This window comes from Taudactylus pleione, unplaced genomic scaffold (genome assembly GCF_031769625.1).
Source record: "Taudactylus pleione unplaced genomic scaffold, aTauple2 ptg000290l, whole genome shotgun sequence".
Taxonomy (NCBI): Eukaryota; Metazoa; Chordata; class Amphibia; order Anura; family Myobatrachidae; genus Taudactylus; species Taudactylus pleione.
This window is the reverse complement of record NW_028284692.1, coordinates 1,254,663-1,276,699: the sequence shown is the minus strand read 5'-3', so window position 1 is coordinate 1,276,699 and position 22,037 is coordinate 1,254,663. Positions and strand designations below refer to the sequence as shown.

At 41.3% G+C, this 22,037-nt stretch overlaps 1 protein-coding gene across 10 annotated transcripts in view; it reads right to left on the bottom strand.

Moving 5' to 3' along the window:
* EXOC7 (exocyst complex component 7) overlaps window positions 1–22,037 on the bottom strand; it is a 31,491-nt gene that overhangs the window by 3,582 nt on the left and 5,872 nt on the right. Inside the window, exons 4-15 of one of the 10 annotated variants that reach the window (XM_088482510.1) lie at window positions 17,912–18,017; window positions 13,665–13,887; window positions 12,531–12,698; window positions 10,909–10,920; window positions 8,114–8,206; window positions 7,307–7,452; window positions 7,058–7,210; window positions 5,574–5,672; window positions 4,888–4,950; window positions 4,589–4,655; window positions 3,751–3,789; window positions 746–811 (exon numbers count right to left, since the gene is read on the bottom strand). In XM_088482510.1, coding sequence (XP_088338636.1) covers window positions 746–811; window positions 3,751–3,789; window positions 4,589–4,655; window positions 4,888–4,950; window positions 5,574–5,672; window positions 7,058–7,210; window positions 7,307–7,452; window positions 8,114–8,206; window positions 10,909–10,920; window positions 12,531–12,698; window positions 13,665–13,887; window positions 17,912–18,017 — 1,235 coding nt within the window. Of the gene's footprint in view, window positions 1–745; window positions 812–3,750; window positions 3,790–4,588; window positions 4,656–4,887; window positions 4,951–5,573; window positions 5,673–7,057; window positions 7,211–7,306; window positions 7,453–7,615; window positions 7,685–8,113; window positions 8,207–10,908; window positions 10,924–12,530; window positions 12,699–13,664; window positions 13,888–17,911; window positions 18,018–22,037 lie in introns of all 10 variants that reach the window. The other 9 variants (XM_088482519.1, XM_088482518.1, XM_088482511.1 and 6 more) reach the window with 9 other exon arrangements.

The window sequence follows — 22,037 nt, the reverse complement described above, 5'->3', positions numbered from 1 at the left end:
TTAATACACTTGATTTTCTATGTCAGTTAGGCTTTTTATGGGTTACAGACTGATTTCCCCACAATGTGCTGTACTTTTTGCTGGTTTCACCAAGTGCAGTTTTCGCACGTATGCGTTTTCACGTATTTTGTAATAGTATAGGGCGAAAAATGGGAGCACGCATTGCCAAAAGAGGTGAAAATATCGCACCAAAACAGTAGTGCGAAAACTTCTCCGGCGTTAAGTTTTCATTTTATCGTGGTTAATGGAATCTGCCCCATAGCGTATAAGCAACTACAAAATGTAGAATTGGCAGCAGCTAGTTTACATACTAGATGTGTGTAGTTAAGACTGCCCTGCTACCTATATTAGCAGCAAGAGACAGTAATTATCTGAAACACTGATGGGCATTAGATTCACAGTATGGACATGCTGCAAATGTTAATGACATAAAACACAACACTAGTAACAACGGGTGAAGACAGCGGTTAAGAGCAAAGGTATCATAACTGATGCTTCCTGTTTTCATGCTCCTAAATGAAATTATGAGCAATCCTAGCATGTTAATTATTTAAAACACAGCATTGGAAAAGGTGGTAATTTAACAATGCAAGGCAAAAGCAAAGAAGAGAAAAGATGAATAGGTTATAAAACAATAGGATAAAACAAGAAAATGCATACACAAAACATACAGAGACCACAGAAACAGATTCACTCCATGTCCTGTAATCGTCTATACACATCTAATAGGGGTTCCCATACTCACATATATAAGTACTGAGAAGGCGCCTGCTGAATTCGGAAATGTTGCTACTGGCTGTGGAGCTGGTCTCTACAACACATGCAATTGTGATAACATCACAAAATCTACATTCACAATTTATCACGTACTGTATATCATAACATACTAGTAGTACACGCCAATACAGGTAGTGAACCAGTAAACCTGAAATACAAATATTTAGTGCTACTAAGCAAATATTAACTATATATATATTTTTATTTATATATACTAATGTGTACCATGGGTGAGTATTATAAAATATATTTTTTAAATGGACCTGTCAATGACTTAAAGATCCCTTTAGCCAGACTAAAAACTGTATTTATATACAAAGCATGACTCCTGTCATGTAACATCACATCCTATCAGAGCATTGATATGCCTGAATTACAGTCAGCAAGACCAGGTGGTAGGAAATATAGATTGTAAGCTCCATTAGGACAGGGACTGATAAATGACTACATATTATCCGTAAAGCACTGTGGAATATTTGTGTGCCATATAAATAAAGGACAAACGTACATATTTGAGGCATAATGTTTGCTGGACAATGAGGTCCTGTATAACCTATTCCTCCCTATCTCTCCATCCTCAGTTACCTGTGCTAATGACTGCCATCTCACCTCCTCCCTGATCACCATTTCCCACTCTCACAATCAGGATTTCTCCCGTGCTACTCCTAACCTTCAACGCCTAACCACGCTCCATTAGACTTTCATTCAGAATCTCAGCCTTCAAATGTGTCCTTAATACAGTGTTTGTTTCTTTCTACCATCTCTCCTCCTAACTGCTGTCACTGTCCTCTTCTCCATACTGTGTCCAACCATATTCTCAACAGATTGTAAACGGGTATGGAAAATACGTATTTACAGGAAATTGCTAAGTAATTTGTATTAGACTGTTCTTATGTAACTTCTTGTTAGTTGAATTCCTCTTGTTTGGCGCTACAGAACCTTTGTGGCGCTTTATAATTAAGAGATGGAAATAGTAATTTCTAAATATCCATTTGTCAATCTAATGATTCTAAGATAATGCCACCTATTAGGCAGCTAGTAATACCTGATCGTGAGTAAAATGTGGGAAAATATGCAACACCATCACTGCAGAATCAATTTTCACACACTTTATATACAAAACATTTTTGATTTGTAGAATTCACTGTAACTACTGTAATTAGGGCATTTAGAAAATGCAGAAGAACAGGGAATGGTTTGTGGAAATAGAAGGTTGTGCTTCCCTATGCTGTGATTAGTGGTTCAGAGAGGGCCTGGTTTGGTGTAGTGCTGAATGATAGGCTGGTCCCAATCATTGTTACACAGTCTGTTCAGCTGTTAAGCACTTACCAGGCAGAAAAGTGACAAATAAATGTAGTTTTCCTTTTTAAAGTTTGTGGTTGGATAAACAACTTAGCTGTCAGATCTGGGAAAGTAACAGACAGCATAGCCTGGGAAAGCCTACAGAACTCTTGACGTGTGAGTAAAGATTGCTTTATTTTGCTATGTTTTGTTGAGACTCTTAACATTCATTTAAAGAGCAATGGCTGATTCAGTCAGGTAATTATGTTAGCTTATCAGGTTATTTTGTAAAACACATCTGCTGGCCTGAGACTCAGATTAACGCTGATGTATGCCTGGCTACCACAGACAGCACTCATTGAAATATGTCCATGTGGATTTAGATGATTACAGTGGAAAAAGGAAAGACTTGGAAGGGAACCTACAGTGTTAAACATCCAACCTTCTGTCACAGCACAACAACCAAATAAAGAATTCTAGATGAAAATAAAATCCTGGCATAAGGTATGTTTCAGGTTCTGTGTAATGTGATCACTGTCAGATTGTCTCTTGTGTATTACAATTATACAGAACACAGGCTCAGTGGGAGAGATAATTAGTAGAACAGCTTTCCTATATTATCTAAACACGTCAACACCACTTTATTTAGATTTGCTAATGACTATGCCAACTATAGCCTTGTATTTTATAATCATGTATTTTATTAGAAGCTAGTCTTCAAATTCTTGGTGGATTTGAAGACTCACCTGGAGTGTTGACTCACAGCATTCAGCATAATGGAGCAATAACTGTTAGGAAGTAAGCAAATGAGGGAGGCTGGGAATACACAATGTGCTTCACCGTCACTCCTGGCCCAGATAGATTTTCTAATAACATAAATCTATAAACTGAAGTCTTGAGTCTCATATGATGCACTGCAGTACTATTGCGTCCATACTATAAACTGTGTAGGGGGATAAAGACAGCAACGCATAAAACATTGCAGATGTTGTGCGATATATTATACATGAATGGAGAAATTTTCTATAACTTTGCAGAGTTTAATCCACTTTAATACTATTCTATAAAAAAAGGCTATGTAGGAGATGTTAGTCGATAGACACAAAATGATCAATACAGGAGTTGAAAACAAGTCTGCATGCACAGAACTAAGGGTATGATTCAGCGTTGTACGTTATTCGCATCACCACTGCGTCTTTCTTTCCGCCATCTAACGCCCACGCGGTGATATCTTGTTTCCCTGATTACACCATGATATTGCCTTGGTGACCACTACCATAATCAGATATACTGACAAGTCAATGTCTTGATTAGGTGCTCATCTCCTGAGACGTATAGTGTGCTGTGATCATTCTGATGACCTGATTGACTACATGTTGTTATAGCATTTATATCCTCTCCAACTACAAAACCAAAGATAATGATAGTCAAACACAGCTCAAAAAGGGTTTTCAATGCTTGTGAAACGATGATGCGGTGATTTCACTGCCTATAGTGCATAAATGGTGACTTTGTGAGCTAGAAGACACAGGAGCACAGAACACCTGTGTAATACTAGCCTAACACTGCAATGTTCCCAGGAATGTATGTAGATGCAGATAATGGAATCTGGAAGTCATGCAGCGAGTACTCAGACATATGGGTGTTGAAAACTATGACGGAAGGAACCCCTAGAAGTGTTACGCTGCTTACCTCTGGGATCGATAGGAATATTGTAAGTGTCCCCAAGAACTATTGGCAAGGGAGGGAAGGTAGAGAGGAAACAGAAGCAGAAGGGATAGGAGGGGGCAGAAGAACAAGAGGACAGAACAGTATCAGTTTAGTGCAATAAAAGGAGAAGAAGATCAAAATTACAAAGCAAAAATTTCTGGTGTAGCTTTACTTAGAGTACAGGTGAGTGGCAGAAAGCAACAGAGATGACATGGAAGAGGGAAACACAGAGAAAAGATTGGACGAAAAGGTGAAATTGTCATAGGAGCTACTAAGGAAACAGAGGGAATGGAAAGAACCAAAAACAACATGTTACAGGTAATCAGAGTGACAATAAGAATATCTCAGAGAATGTAAGGAACCCAATGGAAGAAGGAGCATTTAGTAATGAAAACAAGCAGATACAGGGAAAGAGATGGAACAGACATGAGACACAGGCAGACAGAGCAAGGAGTAGAACCAATGAGACAGAAGGTGCAGAGATAGTAATGACGTGGTGGGTATTAGTAATAGGGGAGACTGAATATGGACACGTCACCTGCACACAGTGTAGGCAGATATTTTGTGGTTTTAAACAATATTTGTGTGGGAACAGCCTACTAATTAAGTAAGAGTTGATGCAGATAAACAAAGTATAAGATGGGGGTAGATGTGGTTAATGGCATAAGTGAGGCAGCAGTAATTTAGCAGTAAGATATAGGTTGGAGGAATGAATGCTGGATGGGAAAAGGTTTTGTACCAAACAGGTTTTCCATGATGTGAAAGTGCTTGTGGAGATGCTCCGGGATCATGGATAGGAGACAAAGGAAGAACCATTTACCTTGTGAGGCCAGCATGGCTCCCGCAGTCTCCTGGAATTCCAGCAGCTGTTGCAGGAACAGGATTGCCTGGGCAGAGAGCAGAGGGTTAAATCACCCAAGACAGCCAAAGTTACAAAAAAATGTCAATGGCCGCACACTGTAAAACACATGCAAACAGACACAGAAAAGTTATAGAGGACACACACACCTATATTAGTAGCTGACTAGCAGAACACCAATATACTGGAATAAAACAAAAGGGTAACTATATCTACACACACAAATTCCACTAACATCCCAACTGGCAACTGATACTTACATTGCTGGTCAATTCATGTACTGTACCATCCTTGGACATGCTGTTCTCCTTATCAGGGTCATTCTATGGGACATGGAACGAGATTTAAACTACTCATTCTCTATATCAGCATTACTGCTAATAACACAAATGTTATGTTTGATTCGGATGGGTTATTTAGTGATTAACTGCTGAGCATATCCTGACACCCCAGAGATACAGGGTGTGATTCAGTGGTGCACTCTACTGCAATCGTGACTGCGTCATTTGCCACAGCGTGACTGCATTTTTATGCTAATGCCATGGCCGATGGACTAGCTGCGGAGATAATCTACCACTGTGCCTATTAAGATGCACCATCAGAGAGTTCACCAGCCCTATGGAGGGGAACAATCCCCATCTGAACATGGCCGACGGTGACAGAGCAACTGCAGCAAAAGACGCAGTCATTTGCCGTGACGCGCCCACATCTGGCTAACCACTCCCTGTTAGCACCCAGAAATGCCCACTGAAATTGCTTCTCTCCCAAATTCTTTCTGCGTCTTTCAGAGATAACCATCGGGACACATGCGCAGTGCGACTCGGATACATGCGCAAATTGAAAACATCTGTCGCATGCGTGCGTCAGTGAAACTGCGTCCATCTCTGAATCAGACTCACAGTCACATAGACCATGTCACACAGGTGGAATTACAACCTAAAATTACCTTAATACTATCTGCAAAATCCTCTAAGGCTTTGGCTCCTGTGGTCTCTATAGAGGTTATGAGGTTTGGCAGCTTGTTCTTGGTGCTCGCAGCAGTGCCCTGAAAAGGCAGAGGAAAGAAATATATAAACACCTAATAATATGTATCAGAAAATAGAACCTGTCTAACAAATGGGTGTTATTGGGCCTGATTCAGAGAAAGATGCAATGCCGATGTTTACGCAGTTGAGTGATTATCAGTGATCTGCGCATGCGCCAAGTTTCATTACCGATGGTCAGGAGGTAATGGGGGACTAGCGACTAAAAGGCAGGCATGTCACAACCGTTTTGGGGGTTTGTTGCAGACTGCGATCCCATATACAGTTGAAAATGTTCCGGTGGCAATTCTGAGTAACCACCATAGAGTTACTCAGAATTTAGATAATCGACTGATCTGCGACCGATGCTGGATCTTTGTACACGATAGCCGCCTGTGGGCATCTCAATACAAATCCCGCTGGCTGTGACATTTGCACATATTCGTACAGCCGCTATGTAGAAATTTGAAGCAGCTGTGGCATTAGCGTATATCTCTGAATCAGGCCCATTTTCTGGTATAGTGCTCACTCTCTATATCACCAGGACAAAACTAACATTAATAAGAGGGCCACATTCTCACATTCAATGTATTCACATGGATTTCATTTACATGCTCAGATTTCCTCCAAAAAGTTCAAAGATAGACTAGAAGTTTAATGGATTGCTAACTAATTTGGCCCCACTGTATGACTATGGTAAGTACATTAAATCAAAAGGTCGACTATGGTATGGACTTATGCAGCCAAATAATATTTTCTGATTGCACAGTATAGTGTAATAGGTTTGTGCTTATAAATAAAAGAGAATACTGCTAAGTGATAATAAGGGTGGTAGTATAGAAGAAAAAAATCACGACTGAGGTGTCATTGTCATGATGAAATATAGAAACTAACTGTATAGTGCTCAATCTAATTAGCCGTGATTCTCCTTGCGGCGAGAGAAAGTGCGGCTATACTCCACACTCACGGTATCGCTGGACTTGCAGATTTTTTTCACAGCCCCATCGGGCTGTGTACAAATATGTGCGAGTCCGGGGTGAGACTGGCCCGCAAGGGGGGCCAATTGCGGTGCCGTTGCAACAGCAACTCGCCCCCTTCGCGGCTAGTTTGATTGAGCCCATGGTCTGTACTCTTGCCTTAACATAGATTCTTTCAGACTGTTGCAAAACCTAACAAGCGCTGGAAGAATGGTTTGTAATTTTTTTTAAATATAAAAAAAAAAAGTAATTTTATGCACTTGGATTTGCAAAGCTTCCATTATTCATCACGCAATCATCTGACAGGCACCACATTGAAAGGGATTTGCTTCCAAAGTGTCTCTTATGGGTTGCCCATAGTTAATACCATAAATACTACCAGGTTACTTCAACAATGAGTGAATAAGTGCCACGTTTTCTCTTGTACTAACCTGAAGAACTTTGTCAAACTCTGGTTTGGTAAGTTTGAGGTGACGTAATATGGGGAAGATACTGAGAACAGAGGTGAAATCATGCCGTGAGTTGGCCTTCTTGGCAGCCAAGACAATGTTCTCTCCTTCTAGAATAAGGTTATCCAAGGTCTCCTGATGGAATATATAAGTGGAAGAAGTTCTTATGGGTATGATGTATAAAGCATGTCCTACAAAAAACAGCAGTGTATCTGGACAATGATGACAGACCTGAATTAGAGAATCAAAGGTCTTCTTCTGATGGTGTTCAGGAATGATGTCCGTAAGTAGTCGGTACTCGCTCTGTGCGAGGCGCACAAAGGCACTTATACAGTATATGTAGGTGTCAGTCTCAAGATCCAGCACATCCTCTTTCCCTGTAATGGTTAATAGGAAGAAGTTATTGTCACAAAAAGTGTGCATACGTCATCGGATCAGTCAAGCTTTGCAAAAGAACTCTAAAGATCTATGCCAACCCACTAAATTAATTTTATTTCTGTCAGTGAAAGGAAACCCCAGAATCCAAGGGAATCTACTCACCTAAAGTTGTCCCGTGTTTTTCTCCCACGGCATCTCCGTGGTATCTGCTATGTAAATCTTGTTCATGACCTGATCAGTGTGGAGGGGGAGGCAGGGGAGACTGTTATCCAGTATGTCACACTGAGGCCTGGGCCGCACAGAGTGGCTATCCGGTGTCCGAAAGGGGAGAGGATTTGTAGCATGGAGTATGATCAATTGATGATTACATCCCAAACTAAGGCCATCATCTTGTATATTCCAATTATTTTTATAACCCTCAATTCGTTTACTAAGTAAGTAGAAAAGTAATGTCTTCCCTGCTGCACAGAGTAGTACGGATTCTATTTTTTCCAGAAGGATGTGGCCTGCATTTAGAAAGCCCCACCACAAGATTACATGCATGCACAGTCCTGGTTTTACATCTTCCATCAGGGCCACTCCGAACAGTACACAGACTTCAGATTCAAACCAAGTCTTGTCCTTAATACCCAATCAGCCACAAAAGGGAAGCACAATTACCTTCAAGAACTCCGAGGCTGGACCCTCCCTTTTTCCCATCAAGCCCGTGTTGTGAGTACTGTTTGAGAAGATTCTGAGCCTTTCGGATAGTGCCTGTCACCAAGAGGAAAGTGGGAAAAAGAAAAGAGCGACAAGGAAGGGAAACATTTTGAGCCAAAAGATATCCAAACACCAAAATATAAGATGAAAGACCACCAAGCAGTAGCTTAGAAAAGCATGACATCCCACGTGTTAAAAAAGTCATTTCTTAAAGGGGTTTAAAGAAACATGTTACTGCCGCTATACCCTATTGCATGCTGGTAAGCCACCAACAAGTGATTTTGAATACACACTTGAAAATAAAACTATACATCCAAGCCAAAATATAAAAATCCCTGCAAAACGGATTCTGGAAAAAGGGAATTATATTTTGTTTATATAAAGTATTCAGGGTAAATCAACCCCAAAAACAACAAAAATAAATAAAAAATACTACTACATTGCGGACTAAATCAATAGATTTTCAGTAATAATAATTTGCTAAACCTATTTTCCACCAATCACAAATATTAAGAACCAAATCCCACATTCCTAGCCTTCAGCTTGAGCTGCGTAGGCTGACCGGAGACGACACTATACACGTAGCTTGCTTCGTAGTACACAATTGGCAGACCATATACCATCAGTAAACTATGGCTATTGTGATCCAGCATGAAAAACATTCCACACTATATTTAAACAGGAAGGGCTTTTAAGCCTTGACCCAGCATCTAAACTGAATGCTCCTGCAACACCAGAATGAAAGCCAGTTTCCAGAACAAAACAATGAGGAGATGTGGTTAAAATAAACGGTGAAGGACAGCTTGGTCGTGATTAGTGGATTGTGAACATTTCTACATTGGCTAGCTCGTTCTTCACCAAGTAAGAGTATAGAGCCCACACTGTGACTCTCTGACTATCAGACTACACACCAAATACCTAATCTTAACGCAGCCTAATCTGTAGTTATTCTCTATTTTGAGATGCACAATTCTGCAGGTAAAGTCTCATTATAATAGGCATAACCTGATCCTTCTATGTAAGATGTATCCGCACCAGATAAAAGTAAAGAACCTCTTCCTATATTTAAATTGTCAATGTTAACTCATGAGTAACATATAAATGTGATAGACAGTTCACAAAGGATGGTGTACCCCCGAATATGACAAAGTCATATAAACATACAGAGTATTCCAATGGAGGCACTCACAGGGTCATATCATTCAAATAAATCTTTATAGGTATATATTAAAAAAACATACCCCAGCCTTTATCGCTCTTAAAAAGACAAGCTTGCCATGTGGCAGTCATGGAGAAAATAACTTATTACCTCCACGATAGCGGTCATACACCTCATTAGGTCTGGACCCCACGGCTGTCCGCAGAGAGCAGTGGTCTGCCTTCCACTGCCCCCTGATTTCCCTCCTTGGCTCACGCATGGTGGCCAAAGTCTGCACCTATATATATCACTTTGGCTTGCCCATGCTACATCCTCCAAACACTATTGACTTAACTGAATACCATCTTTCTCATCATTAGTTCTCTACCCTTATCACCTCCCCCACACACCTTCCTCCACCCACTAACAGCATATCCATCTCTTATGCCTTGGTCATGTATATTATTGCCCTGGGCTTGTTAGTAGCTCAGAAAGGTCTTTAAATGTATGCCCACGCTGTACTTGACTTTGTATCTATTGTACATTTTTATACTGTTCAGTTGCACTAAAGTCATGACTATCCAAAATAAAAGAGAGATGGTCAATCTACTTCAGAAAGGCGAAATATAAAAAGAAAAACGAGAGCTTAAAGTATCGTAAGGGTTCATTACTATACATTACCCTTCTCTGTATACCAATAAAGATTTATGTTAATGATATAACCCTGTGAGTGCATCCATCAAAAAAAAAAAAAACTTTCCTGTCTCTCTATTTTTTATTTCACTTCTGGAAGGACCAAACCAAACACTCAGTAGATTCCAATATTTTGGCTTGATATGGTATGTAAAATAAATGCAGATATTTCCATATACTTCTTAGCCAACTTGGCATAAGGAAATTCAATTGGATTTTAAACTGCAGTTTAGATTCAGCAATTCGTATTTACTAAGAACATAGAGCTGAGGCATACAAGACTTTCATAGGAGACTTGCGGCAGATTAAAGCATGCATGGCACAGAGAATGCACCCAGAGTGATAGAGATTGGCAGCAGAGGCCCAGGCCAACCGTCTGTTAGGGGAGGCAGGGAAGAAAGGGAGAACTCTTATTTCCCCAATCACTAGCCGGACACGCGGAGAGGCCTTAACTCTGGGGAGGCTGCAGGCTGACAAAACAATGGTTAACAGGGTACACAAATACATATTTAATAGCATGGCAAGAAACACAAGTGAATGAAATGTAAGAGTATAAAAACACATTTTGCTGTTAGGGAATATTATGACACATTGTGATGCCCTGAGACAGACTAGTGCAATTACATCATCTTCGCCATCCAGTTAGTCCTCGACATTATCACTTAGGATACTTAGCTAATCAGGGACTAGCAGAGCAGAACAGTACTGCTACAGGGTTATTGCCCACAGCTGGCCATCCATGGTATGCTGGTTAAATGACAGATATGGGAGAAGAACAATGTTCAGGTTATTAAAACAAGGAAGCTGGCTTAAAGCAGAGAGACTGACCACGAAGTACACACGTGTGATGCATGTGTTCTTGTTAGTGCTGGCACTGCACACTGTAGAGAATTAATATTTTAAAACTGGATTTTGTTTTTATTACCTGGCATGAAGACTGCTTGTCATCAGGACATACAAGAGAGGAAACAGCTGTGTCAATATCTCCCAGACAGGAACAAAAAGGATAATTTCTCATCTATAACAGAGTCCTGTCTGAAGCTTAGAAATGTTTAGGGAAGCGGAACTGTGTGGATTTATAGATCTGCTTAAAGAACGCTGCTCAATCTACTTTATTCTGTCATATAATAAACATAAGTGAGTGTTACAATGATGTGTGAGATAACATCTCTCTTCTGTATCTTCTCACATGAACTAGTACATTCCGATACAATCATACAACTACGGCTACATGTCTGCAACATGTACAACTGAAATCAATATATAAAAGACCATATAGTAATATAGTTAACCACTTTTTTCGGTTTTTAATGGCCGTAGGGTTGCGAGTGGGCAGATAGACGAACACTGTAGAATATGAATAGAAGAGATTGGTTGATTATAATAACCTAATTACACATTTTACAGCAACATGTCAGATCGTATATAGATTATTATAAGTGTACTCATACTGTATAGCACAATGCAGTCGAATGCTTCTACCTTGTATTACTAGGAGGTATTATTTGAGTAATGGGCTGCCAAATACCCAAATGACAGGCACCGTGCAGAACTGGTTGTTAGGGATATGCTCATTAAATTAGATCGGTCTGTAGAATGACATAAAGGACTTTTAAAATTTTATAATTTCTAATTACATTACATCTACTACATTTTAAAATTCTACTTTTTATATGCTAATGCCTGGAAAAAAAAACTAAAGGTGGACAAGCAGCCTCCTAATAGCGCACTTTTCAACACTTAGATTAAAAAATAGATCTTCTGCTATAACGGTTTTAGGTAAAAATTACATTGGACTGTATTTGCTTTCTGAAGTGAAGGATGGGCAATACAATGAGATAATAGTAGTAATAGAGCTGGGCTAAAGGTGGTACACACTGCAAAGATATATCTGCAGATCGAGTGATCTGCAGTTATATCTGTAGATGATGGTCGTTAATATACACTGAACGATTATCATCTTCCAGGTAGCCGCGGGTGCCGCGGCCCTATCCCCGCTGCTGCATGTGTACGGGCGATCGGCTGATCTCCCGTACACACTTGCCGTAGGACAGATATATCTGCAGATATATTTTTCCACCGGCTGTGCAGCACAGCCAATGCGATATGTCTGTGAACGCCGATGTTCATAGACATATCGCTGGCACACACTGGCCGACAGGCACCAGATATATGGGCCGATCAATTGATCGGCCAATATATCTGTCAGTGTGTACCCAGCTTAAGGACAGGAGATGGATCATAGATCTCAACTAGGGATGTGCAGGCTCGGTTCTACTCGGTTCCGTTCGGTTCTTTTTACCGGATCTTATTGGGTTTCAGCTGTCACGAGTTTTGGATAGCCAATAAGATTCGGTAAAAAGAACCGAACGGAACCGAGTAGAACCGAGCCTGCACATCCCTAATCTCAACAAGCAGAGCTGTGATAGAGAGATAATAGGTTGTATAATGGGCAGTTAGTTTGTGTCTCTGCAACATTCTATAGATCTTGTCTGTAAATATGATGGTTATTTACGCTCACAAAGGATTCAATAGATCTGGGCTGACCTGGTCTCTTGGCTGGCTTCTTGGTTGGAGTATCCTTCCTTTTATTTTGGACAGCAGGTGAATAAGGGACCACACTGGATGAGCTGCTCTTTCGAAAATGCTCCTTCAGTCCTTTAATAGAGCGGTCCAGCTGACTGGAGCGAATCTGGTAGTACACATTCATGAAGTCTAGAAGAAGAGTTTAAGCCGTCATGATGGTAGGATGCAAATGAGAAGAGAAATGGGAAAGAAACAGATTTTAAACTTAAGCAACAAAAGTAGAGCAGTGAAAGATGAATGCAGGGATACAACCAATACAGTAGAAGAAAAAATAAATATCAGATCATGGTCTGTGGTCTGAACATATGAAAGAGCCATTTGTCACCATTTGTTAAATCCTAGATGCTACAGTGCATTCATTTACTGGTGCCGGGCCCTGGTGAGGATATACAGCTGCCCCCAACACACTCATTTATTTATTTAATATATTTACTTCTCTCTCTCTCTCAACCCACTTCCCCATGTCCCAACCTCCATGTGCATCTCTGCCTGCCTCCCTTGTGTGCCTCTGCCTGCTGCCCCAACCCCTATGTGTGTCTTTGCCATCATGAGTGCCTCTGCCCACCCACCATGTGTGCTTCTGCCTTACACCTTCTGTCCCTCTGCCCACCCTTCCAATATATTCCTCTGCCCACCCAGCCTTTGTGTGCATCTGCCCGCTTCCCTCTATCTGTCTGCCTCTGATTGTTTAAGTTATACTGGGCCCCACATATTCTGATGTAAGCCGTGCTGCATACTTGTAGCCTGGCAGCACTGGACTTTTCCAGGTGACTCAGATGCAGCCCGATCCTGGCATGACCTAGAAACGGTGATGCAGTGACATGACATCAAGTAGCTGCATGCCACCTCCCGCTACAGTGATGCAGTGACACAGCAGGGCGTCTTCAGTGCAATGAATTTGAATCAATATGTGTTTCATTTATTTTTCCTTTGGGGGCATATTAGCCATATCCACTATTGCACTTTATTATACACCTAGAGGGTTAATATATTCTATTATACATAGAAAACATGCCAGTCGCTTGAACTAGTTACATTTATTTGATGTATGTATACATATTTTGCTATCTTATCTTTGCCTTAGAATGTTCTTACCTTGGTTCCTGCCATACTCCACCAACCACTGTGAGATGCATATTATATCCTGCAAGATTCCCTCTGGGAGATGGTCCAGCATTCCTTCCTCCTGTCCCTCTATCTCTTCGTCTGTACCAATCTGGTCCAATATGAGAATAGGAGGAACTGGCTTACTGTGTCTCTGCAGTAGATTGCGGAACTCCGAATCCAATGACTCTTTTCCCCTTTCGAATAGTGATTTCTGCAAAAATTGGTGAGCAAACCATTACAGAGCACCATGCCTCCATTATAATACTGCAAGACAAGGTTCATTCCATACAACCTGTACACCTTCATTCATATCTAGCCATAAACAATTGTGCTTATAGATAGAATGACTGCACTCATTATCTTGCACTCTCATAGAAAAGCCTGCATAACATCCAGAGCTCACATTATCAAAACTCTGCAGATTGCAGGTTTATGAAATTATTACTTGCAGCAGGCAGAAGGAAAGTAGCCTTTCCCTCAAGTTAATTAACTAGGGATCTAGTAGATTTGTGGCACAAATTGTAAGGAGACAAAGGTACAAAACTTGATTGCGTACTGATAGCAGCAGCTGTAGTATAAATGGGGATGTAACTTGTATTATAAATGAGATACACCTCACACTGCACACATTTGCAGAGGACTTCTGTCTATTCCCAACTCCCACCAATGCATCATCACCAACCTGTCAAACGGATTTGAAATGAGAAGCTTGACTAGCTGTTTGACCCTGCCAGTTACTTAGAGCAGACTGGCCATATTGTGGGTGCTGGGCATAGTCAGAGAACTATATATGCCCTGAGGACAATGGGATGAATTCTGAGTTGGAAGCAAAGCAAGAACTTTGTGCCTTGGCAAAACCATGTTGCACTGCAGATGAGGCCAAAAAAAAAAGTGCAGAGAAATTTAGATTTGGGAGTGGCGTGTCCAAACTCAGCTCTAAATTGAAGTGTACAAATTGCAATTTAAAAATGTATGCCGGCCAAAAGAACACACCACCGCCGGAGGATTGACTGCAGTCAAGTGACGTGCTATACACAAAAGTCCTGGACAACTACAGAAGCCCGGAACTGCGCACCTCGTAGCAGAACAGGAGACGGGAGAAAAAGCAGAGCGTCAGGAGAAGAAGCAGGTGAGTCTCTGTAGCGGAGGGGGTGCCCGGCGACAGGTCCAAAAAACCTGAGCCAAATTCATCCAGGCCCCAGGGGATGATTACATAGGCGCACCACTGGTCTGCCGGTCTTCTCATGAGGGGGGCAGTCCAGAGCCCCTGCATTCACTCCACAAGCCCAGCTCCCATCTCTCATCCTTACCTGCAGGCACCCCCAGGCAACTAAGACCAGCCTGTGCACGAACATCTCAAGAACAATTCTAGGATACATCCATTTACCAAGGAGACGCCGCTGTTTGCCTAAAACTTAGATTGACATTCTAACTATACCATTCTTCAGAGATCTGGTGACTGACTATTCCAGCCATTTCAATATTATTGGGCACACAGGAATTCTTATTCTTTATATGTCACAAACGATATCACCTGTTGTTTTATGTTTAAAGTGTATTTATGCAACATTGCATAAATTGTACCACACTTCAACAAAGTTTGCTTACAACACAGGGATGCAGCAGAGTATACAGTGAGGTGCATAAATATTGGGACATTGTCAGAATTTTCATATTTTGGCCTCTATTCACCACCACAATGGCTTTGAAATGAAACAAACAAGATGTGCTTTAACTGCAGACTTACAGATTTAATTTGAGGGTAATTACATCCAAATGAGGTGAACGGTGTAGGAATTACAACGGTTTCTATATGTGCCTCCCACTTTTCAAGGGGCCAAAAGTAATGGGACTATCAACTCAAAAGCTATTTCATGGACAGGTGTGGGCTATTCCCTCGTTATTTCATTATCAATTAAGCAAGTAAAAGGTCTGGAGTTGATTCTAGGTGTAACATTTGCATTTGGAATCAGTTGCTGTCGACTCTCAATATGAGATCCAAAGAGCTGTCACTATCAGTGAAGCAAGCCATCATTAGGCTGAAAAATCAAAACAAACCCATCAGAGAGATAGCAAAAACATTAGGTGTGGCCAAATCAACTGTTTGGAACATTCTTAAAAAGAAAGAACGCACCGGACAGCTCAGCAACACCAAAAGACCCGGAAGAACCACGGAAAACAACTGTGGTGGATGACAGAAGAATTATTTCCCTGGTGAAGAAAAACCCCTTCACAACAGTTGGCCAAATCAAGAACACTCTCCAGGAGGTAGGTGTATATGTGTCAAAGTCAACAATCAAGAGAAGACTTCACAAGAGTGAATATAGAGGGTTCACCGCAAGATGTAAACCATTGGTGAGCCACAAAAACAGGAAGACCAGATTAGAGTTTGCCAAACAACATCTAAAAAAGCCATTACAGTTATGGAACAACATCCTATGGACAGATGAGACAAAGGTCAATTTGTACCAGAGTGATGGGAAGGGAAGAGTATGGAGAAGGAAAGGAACTGCTCATGATCCAAAACATACCACCTCATCAGTGAAGCATGGTGGTGGTAGTGTCATGGCGTGGGCATGTATGGCTGCCAATGGAACTGGTTCCCTTGAATTTATTGATGATATGACCGCTGACAAAAGCAGCAGAATGAATTCTGAAGTTTCAGGCGATATTATATGCTCATATTCAGTCAAATGCTTCAAAACTCATTGGACGGTGCTTCACAGTGCAGATGGACAATGACCCGAAACATACTGCAAAAGCAACCAAAGAGTTTTTAAGGCTAAAAAGTGGAATGTTATGCAATGGCCAAGTCAATCCCCTGACCTGAATCCGATTGAGCATGCATTTCACTTGATGAAGACAAAACTGAAGGGAAAATTTCCCAAGAACAAGCAGGAACTGAAGACATTTACAGTAGAGGCCTGGCAGAGCATCACCAGGGATGAAACATCTGGTGAGGTCTATGCGTTCCAGACTTCAGGCTGTAATTGACCTGCAAAAGAATTTGCAACAAAGTATTAAAAAGTGAAAGTTAGATTTAGGATTGTTTAGTTTGTCCCATTACTTTTGGCCCCTTAAAAAGTGGGAGGCACATATAGAAACCGTTGTAATTCCTACACCGTTCACCTGATTTGGATGTAGTTACCCTCAAATTAAAACAAAGTCTGCAGTTAAAGCATATCTTGTTTGTTTCATTTCAAAGCCATTGTGGTGGTGAATAGAGGCCAAAATATGAAAATTCTGACAATGTCCCAAAATTTATGCACCTGACTGTATGTGCTACTCTATTATATTTTAAAGGGAGACCACCTTTATTTACTAGCAGCACACCCCCCGCATACTGTATTGATCGTCAGTGCGCAGTTGAAATTAACCTATAACCTAAAACAAAAGCTGTCCTACATTTGGGGGCTACATGCAAAAGCAGACAGTATTAACCCTGCATCAAAAAATATAAATAAATGTTAGGCTGGATACACATCAGAACGATGTGTATCCCAGCTAACTCGATGGCCAAAGGAAGGATATATTCACCTGCATGCCATTATCAGCGACGTTATCCCATCTGACGTGCATCAAGTGATTGCACAATTGATGGTACACACTGAGCGATATGGACGATATATAGTTCCGATACACGTCAGGACCATATATTGTTCAATATATCGCCTGATGTGTACCCGACCTTACTTGCCTCAGAGTGTTTGCAGCAAATTATAAGTGCTAGATACAATCTGCTAGAGCAGGGATGGGGAACCTCAGGCCCGGGGGCCGTACAAGGCCCCCGGAACCATTTGGTCTGGCCCTTGGAGCTTTTTCCTTCTAGCCTCATCTGGCTAGCAGGGTGCCTAGAATGGCACCCTGCAGCCAGAATCTATGCAGTAATGCCACCTGGAGCACTCTTAGGACGCTTCAGATGGTCACACTGCTGCCCTTACAGCTCCCCCGAGTATCCTCAGGATGATCTGAGCATTGCTGTATTCACTTGTGATTGTGGCCTAGCCTCCGTGTGACTTTACACGGAGGGGGCGTGGCCTGCACCAGGCCCGCGAATAATGTTATATATATCAAAATGGCCCTCGGCAGAAAAGAGGTTACCCACCCCTGTGCTAGAGTATGCAACTCATGCATGATTAACATAGCATATTTGCAAAAGACAACCTTAGAGACAGAAAAATTGAACTCCAATAAAAAGTTTCTTATTAAATCAAGGGCTAGACTTTACAACGTACCACTCTATTTAGTTCAGGACTGTCTGGATTGTTATCTTGAAAATACTCTACTGCTTTCTGTATCTTGGCAATACAGCTCAGGTATTCCTCCAGTCGTCCCGAGGGCCTGGTAGAAACAAACATGAAATATGTAAGCGGATAAAAATAAAGTTCATAAAACCTGTAAAGACATTTGAAAATTCACAAAATAAATCAGATATTTAGTGCTCTCCAGAGCTAACATTGCCTAGAGTAGTCTCATAAAATATTAATTATTATTATTAAAACAAGACTTTAGTATGTTAGAGATCACAATGGCTAATTTATACATGCCCGTGAAACGGAGGTTAAACAGTCCTGACATGCCTGCGTTTGCCTAGCCACCACGTTACCTCCCCCAAACGCCACCTGTCACTTATTCTGTGAGCGTAATTGCAATCCAATCGCTGCACCTGCGCAGTGCGGCATTCACGCATGGGTAATGGCAAACAATTACCCAATCTGTGTAAATATCGGTATTGCGTTTATCTCTGAATAAGGCTCTTAGGCCACTAATGGATAGACTCATGGAGGCTGGAATGCGCAGACAGCCGTATGGATTCTGAGCGCTGACTGTGAATACTGTGTCCAGAGGTTTGACCACTTGTTAGATATATGGTATGCCTTGAATGGCTAAAGAACTGCATAGGGCACTGATGCCCGCTAGTGTCTCGGTGGTCTGTATGGTATGAATAGATCCAGAGTATCGTGGAGGATGGCAGGAGCTATATAGCCGTGACATAAATCTGGTAACAATCTAACGCCTTTCATTGCCGCTAGAGAACATTGCATGTTACAGCATTCTTTCTGGTTGTCTTCAGTGTTGTGTGATTTATACACGATCTCCTAACATTTGGGAGTTTGCAGACTCCCATACACAGCTGCGTTGCTTCATCATACTCAGAGCCTTTAGGAATTTTTCCTACTAGTCATTCCCATAACAACATACCTAAACATTGTAAATGCGAGTAGACTTTAATGGGATACATAAAGCTCCAATCTTGTTACATAGTATAAATGGCAAGCGACTCACGAGGTGGAAACAGCAGCAAATTTTGGCCAACATATCTAAACTGGGATAAACGAATGAAGTGATTACAGCAGGACGTATTCTAATGAATCTCTACGAACTATTAATAAATGCAAAGCATAGGTTCCTATTTATGTGGTGTCTACAGTCACAGTAACAAACTGCTTGTCAGTGAACACAGATATATTTTGTTTCCAAAAAGGTATATCCATCTCGTAGAAGGAGAAATATTACTGAGCACTCGGCTACTAGTATTAATCTATAATATTACTTGGCCTTCACAAACGTATACAGTAATATTAGAACACAGAAATACATCCTCGCAGTGTCTTTACATACTACTTTTTCTTGTGTTATCCTGACATTACCCTCTAGTGGGCAAAGATTGATATTAGCAACTGCATTAAATAGACTGAAAACAAGCTCATTGTGGTGGCCATTTATTTCATTTATGAGAAATCACTCCTTATGCATCAAATCTAGACATTCTAATTTCCACCTTCCCAGGACATTATTCTGCAGTTAAACATACAGCTTGCTGTCACTCAAATGCCTGGGGGCATGACCAGGCACGCCATCGGCGTCCTGCTTCATTCAGGACGCCCAACGTCATCATGGGTGTTTCCTAGCTTCCGCGTCTCCCTCCGGAGATTCACAGAGCTTGCCTGATGAACAGCGGCTCATAGTGATGACGTCATAGATGGCACGCCTGCACGTGCAGCGGTGCCGTGTTCCAACAAGCTCAAAAAGCCGGCAGCATGCTCTGCCTCTTTAACATCCTAAAGCTGCTGCCACGTGAGTAGTAACATGCCCGGCCGCACTGCTAAAGCGGCATGCAAGGAAGCAGTAAATACAGCAAACAAGGTCTTTTACATGAAACCTGTATCAAGCTTCCTTTTTGCAGTGGCCCTCTCAGATGTGTGTCTGGTATGGAGAGAGTCCCAGGGACTATGTAGTTTGGTGACTCTCCCAGAGGCCATCTTTAGACTGGGATACAGGGTTCACACAAACCTTTATTTCTATCTCTGCTAATGCTTGTCGCCTATTGCCAGGAACTAAGCAATTAAAGAACTAGGAAATTAAACCTAACCAAACTAGTGCCTTACTCCAAGGCACTAAAAACAAGACTGAGGTTCTAGTGGAAGGGGAGGGGTTATATAGGAGGTGAGAGACAGTCTTAATTAGCTAGTGCCCAACTCCACAGCTCACTATACATAAACCAGAAGTAATGGATAAAAAAGAAAAAAACAATCAGCTAGAAACAAGAAGGTAGCAGCAGATGGCGTTCTGTAGAGCACTAAATACAAATTCCAAATATATTGCCCCCTCCCCCGCCGGCTTCTGATCGATCATGGATCGACACTTGTACTTATTGGGATGGCCACTGCTTTGATCTTGTATCCACTAGACCTATGCTCGGTTTCTGATTTCCTCATCACTTCTCTAAAAGGTGGCTACACACTGGAAAGATCATCAGCAGATGATGGTTGTTCACACACTGAACAACCATCACTGCCTCTGGCCCCTCCCCGGCGGCCTCTGTAGGAAGTGTACGGGCGGTCGACTGACCACCATACACACAGCACGATTTGCAGATATATTGGCCATCAGCTGTGCTGTACAGTCGACTCGATATGTCTGCGAACAACGTTGTTCACAGACATATTGTCTGTACAAACTGGCCGATACACCCACGATATATATCGGCTGTTCAACTGAATAGCCTATATGTCAGCCAGTGTGTACCCAGCATAATGTTATCTCTCAGATAACCACCTGTAAGCTCTCCTCAATTAATTTAACCTCTGTTATTAAATTCTGTCAAGTATCCTCAAATCAGATATATTAAATCTATTAATTTTCAGCATTTCTTTATACAAGTCACCTGGTATTGCTGTACCACATCTTAACCAAACTTTAAAAATGAACACACCACCTCAACTTCCATGTCAGCCATGGCTCTCTAAAGTAATATGACATATTCAAAAACTCTCCTGTAAAGTAGAATGCACAGTATGCGGGTATCTAATGGTCCCATCAAAACACTGCCATATAAACATATTTCTCTCATCTCTGCTCAAGCTTCTAACCCTAAGTGCATATATTATACATTTAAATCTCTTTACACCCCTCACACACAGACTACCATCTTTGCCCAAGATCTTGGTCCTACTTCAAAGACAAGACTGATATCATCCAACATGCCGTGGTAACCTCTCCCTCTGCCAGCAGCCTGCTCAATTCCTTTCCTGAACACTCTGGCACAAATAAAGCTGAAGTATCTACGTTCTTCTTATCTTCCTGCTTCTATCTCACCTACTGATCCGCCACCATCACAAATCGATGATGCCCCGTCTTATATGCTCAGGCTTAACTAAAATCTCTCTCTCTACTGGTATCTGTCCATCATTATTCTGAAAAAAAAAACTAAATTCTGATGAAAATTCTCTCTCAAATGACCATCCCATCTCGCTCACTCCAGCTGCTTGAGGGACTGGCCTACACCTGTCTCAGACAATGTCTTGGACCCACCTTAGTCCGACTTTTGTTATCAACACTACACAGAGATTAAAGCTGGGTACATCCTTAACAATATTTTGAACAGTTTTACCAGATTCCGACGAATCGAACTGACAAATCGTTCAAATCGTCAAGTATGTACCTACTATGTTGGCCATTGCGCACTCCCGCGGGGTCGTCAGCCACAGCGTCAGGTCAGCCCTTTAAAAGTGCCCAGAGACATAGCGATGTGCTCACGATCAGCCGATGTGTACGATTTGCGCTATAGATCACATTCATAAACCATAATAAACAAACAATGATGTGAGTGTGAATATATCACTATGCTTGGGTTAATTTAAGAGAGAGCTTCACAAATCTCAAGTTTATAAGACATGAATACTACTAATAAATAGATAAATGTAAGGCTTGACTGACGGTATAAATATATAATTTAATATGCATGTTTAATCATGTCAATAAGAACACAATAGTGCACAAATAATTCAATAAAACAGTATCATACGATTAGAAGATAAATTAATGAAGAATAAAAATCAAATAGATAAAAGTCACAAC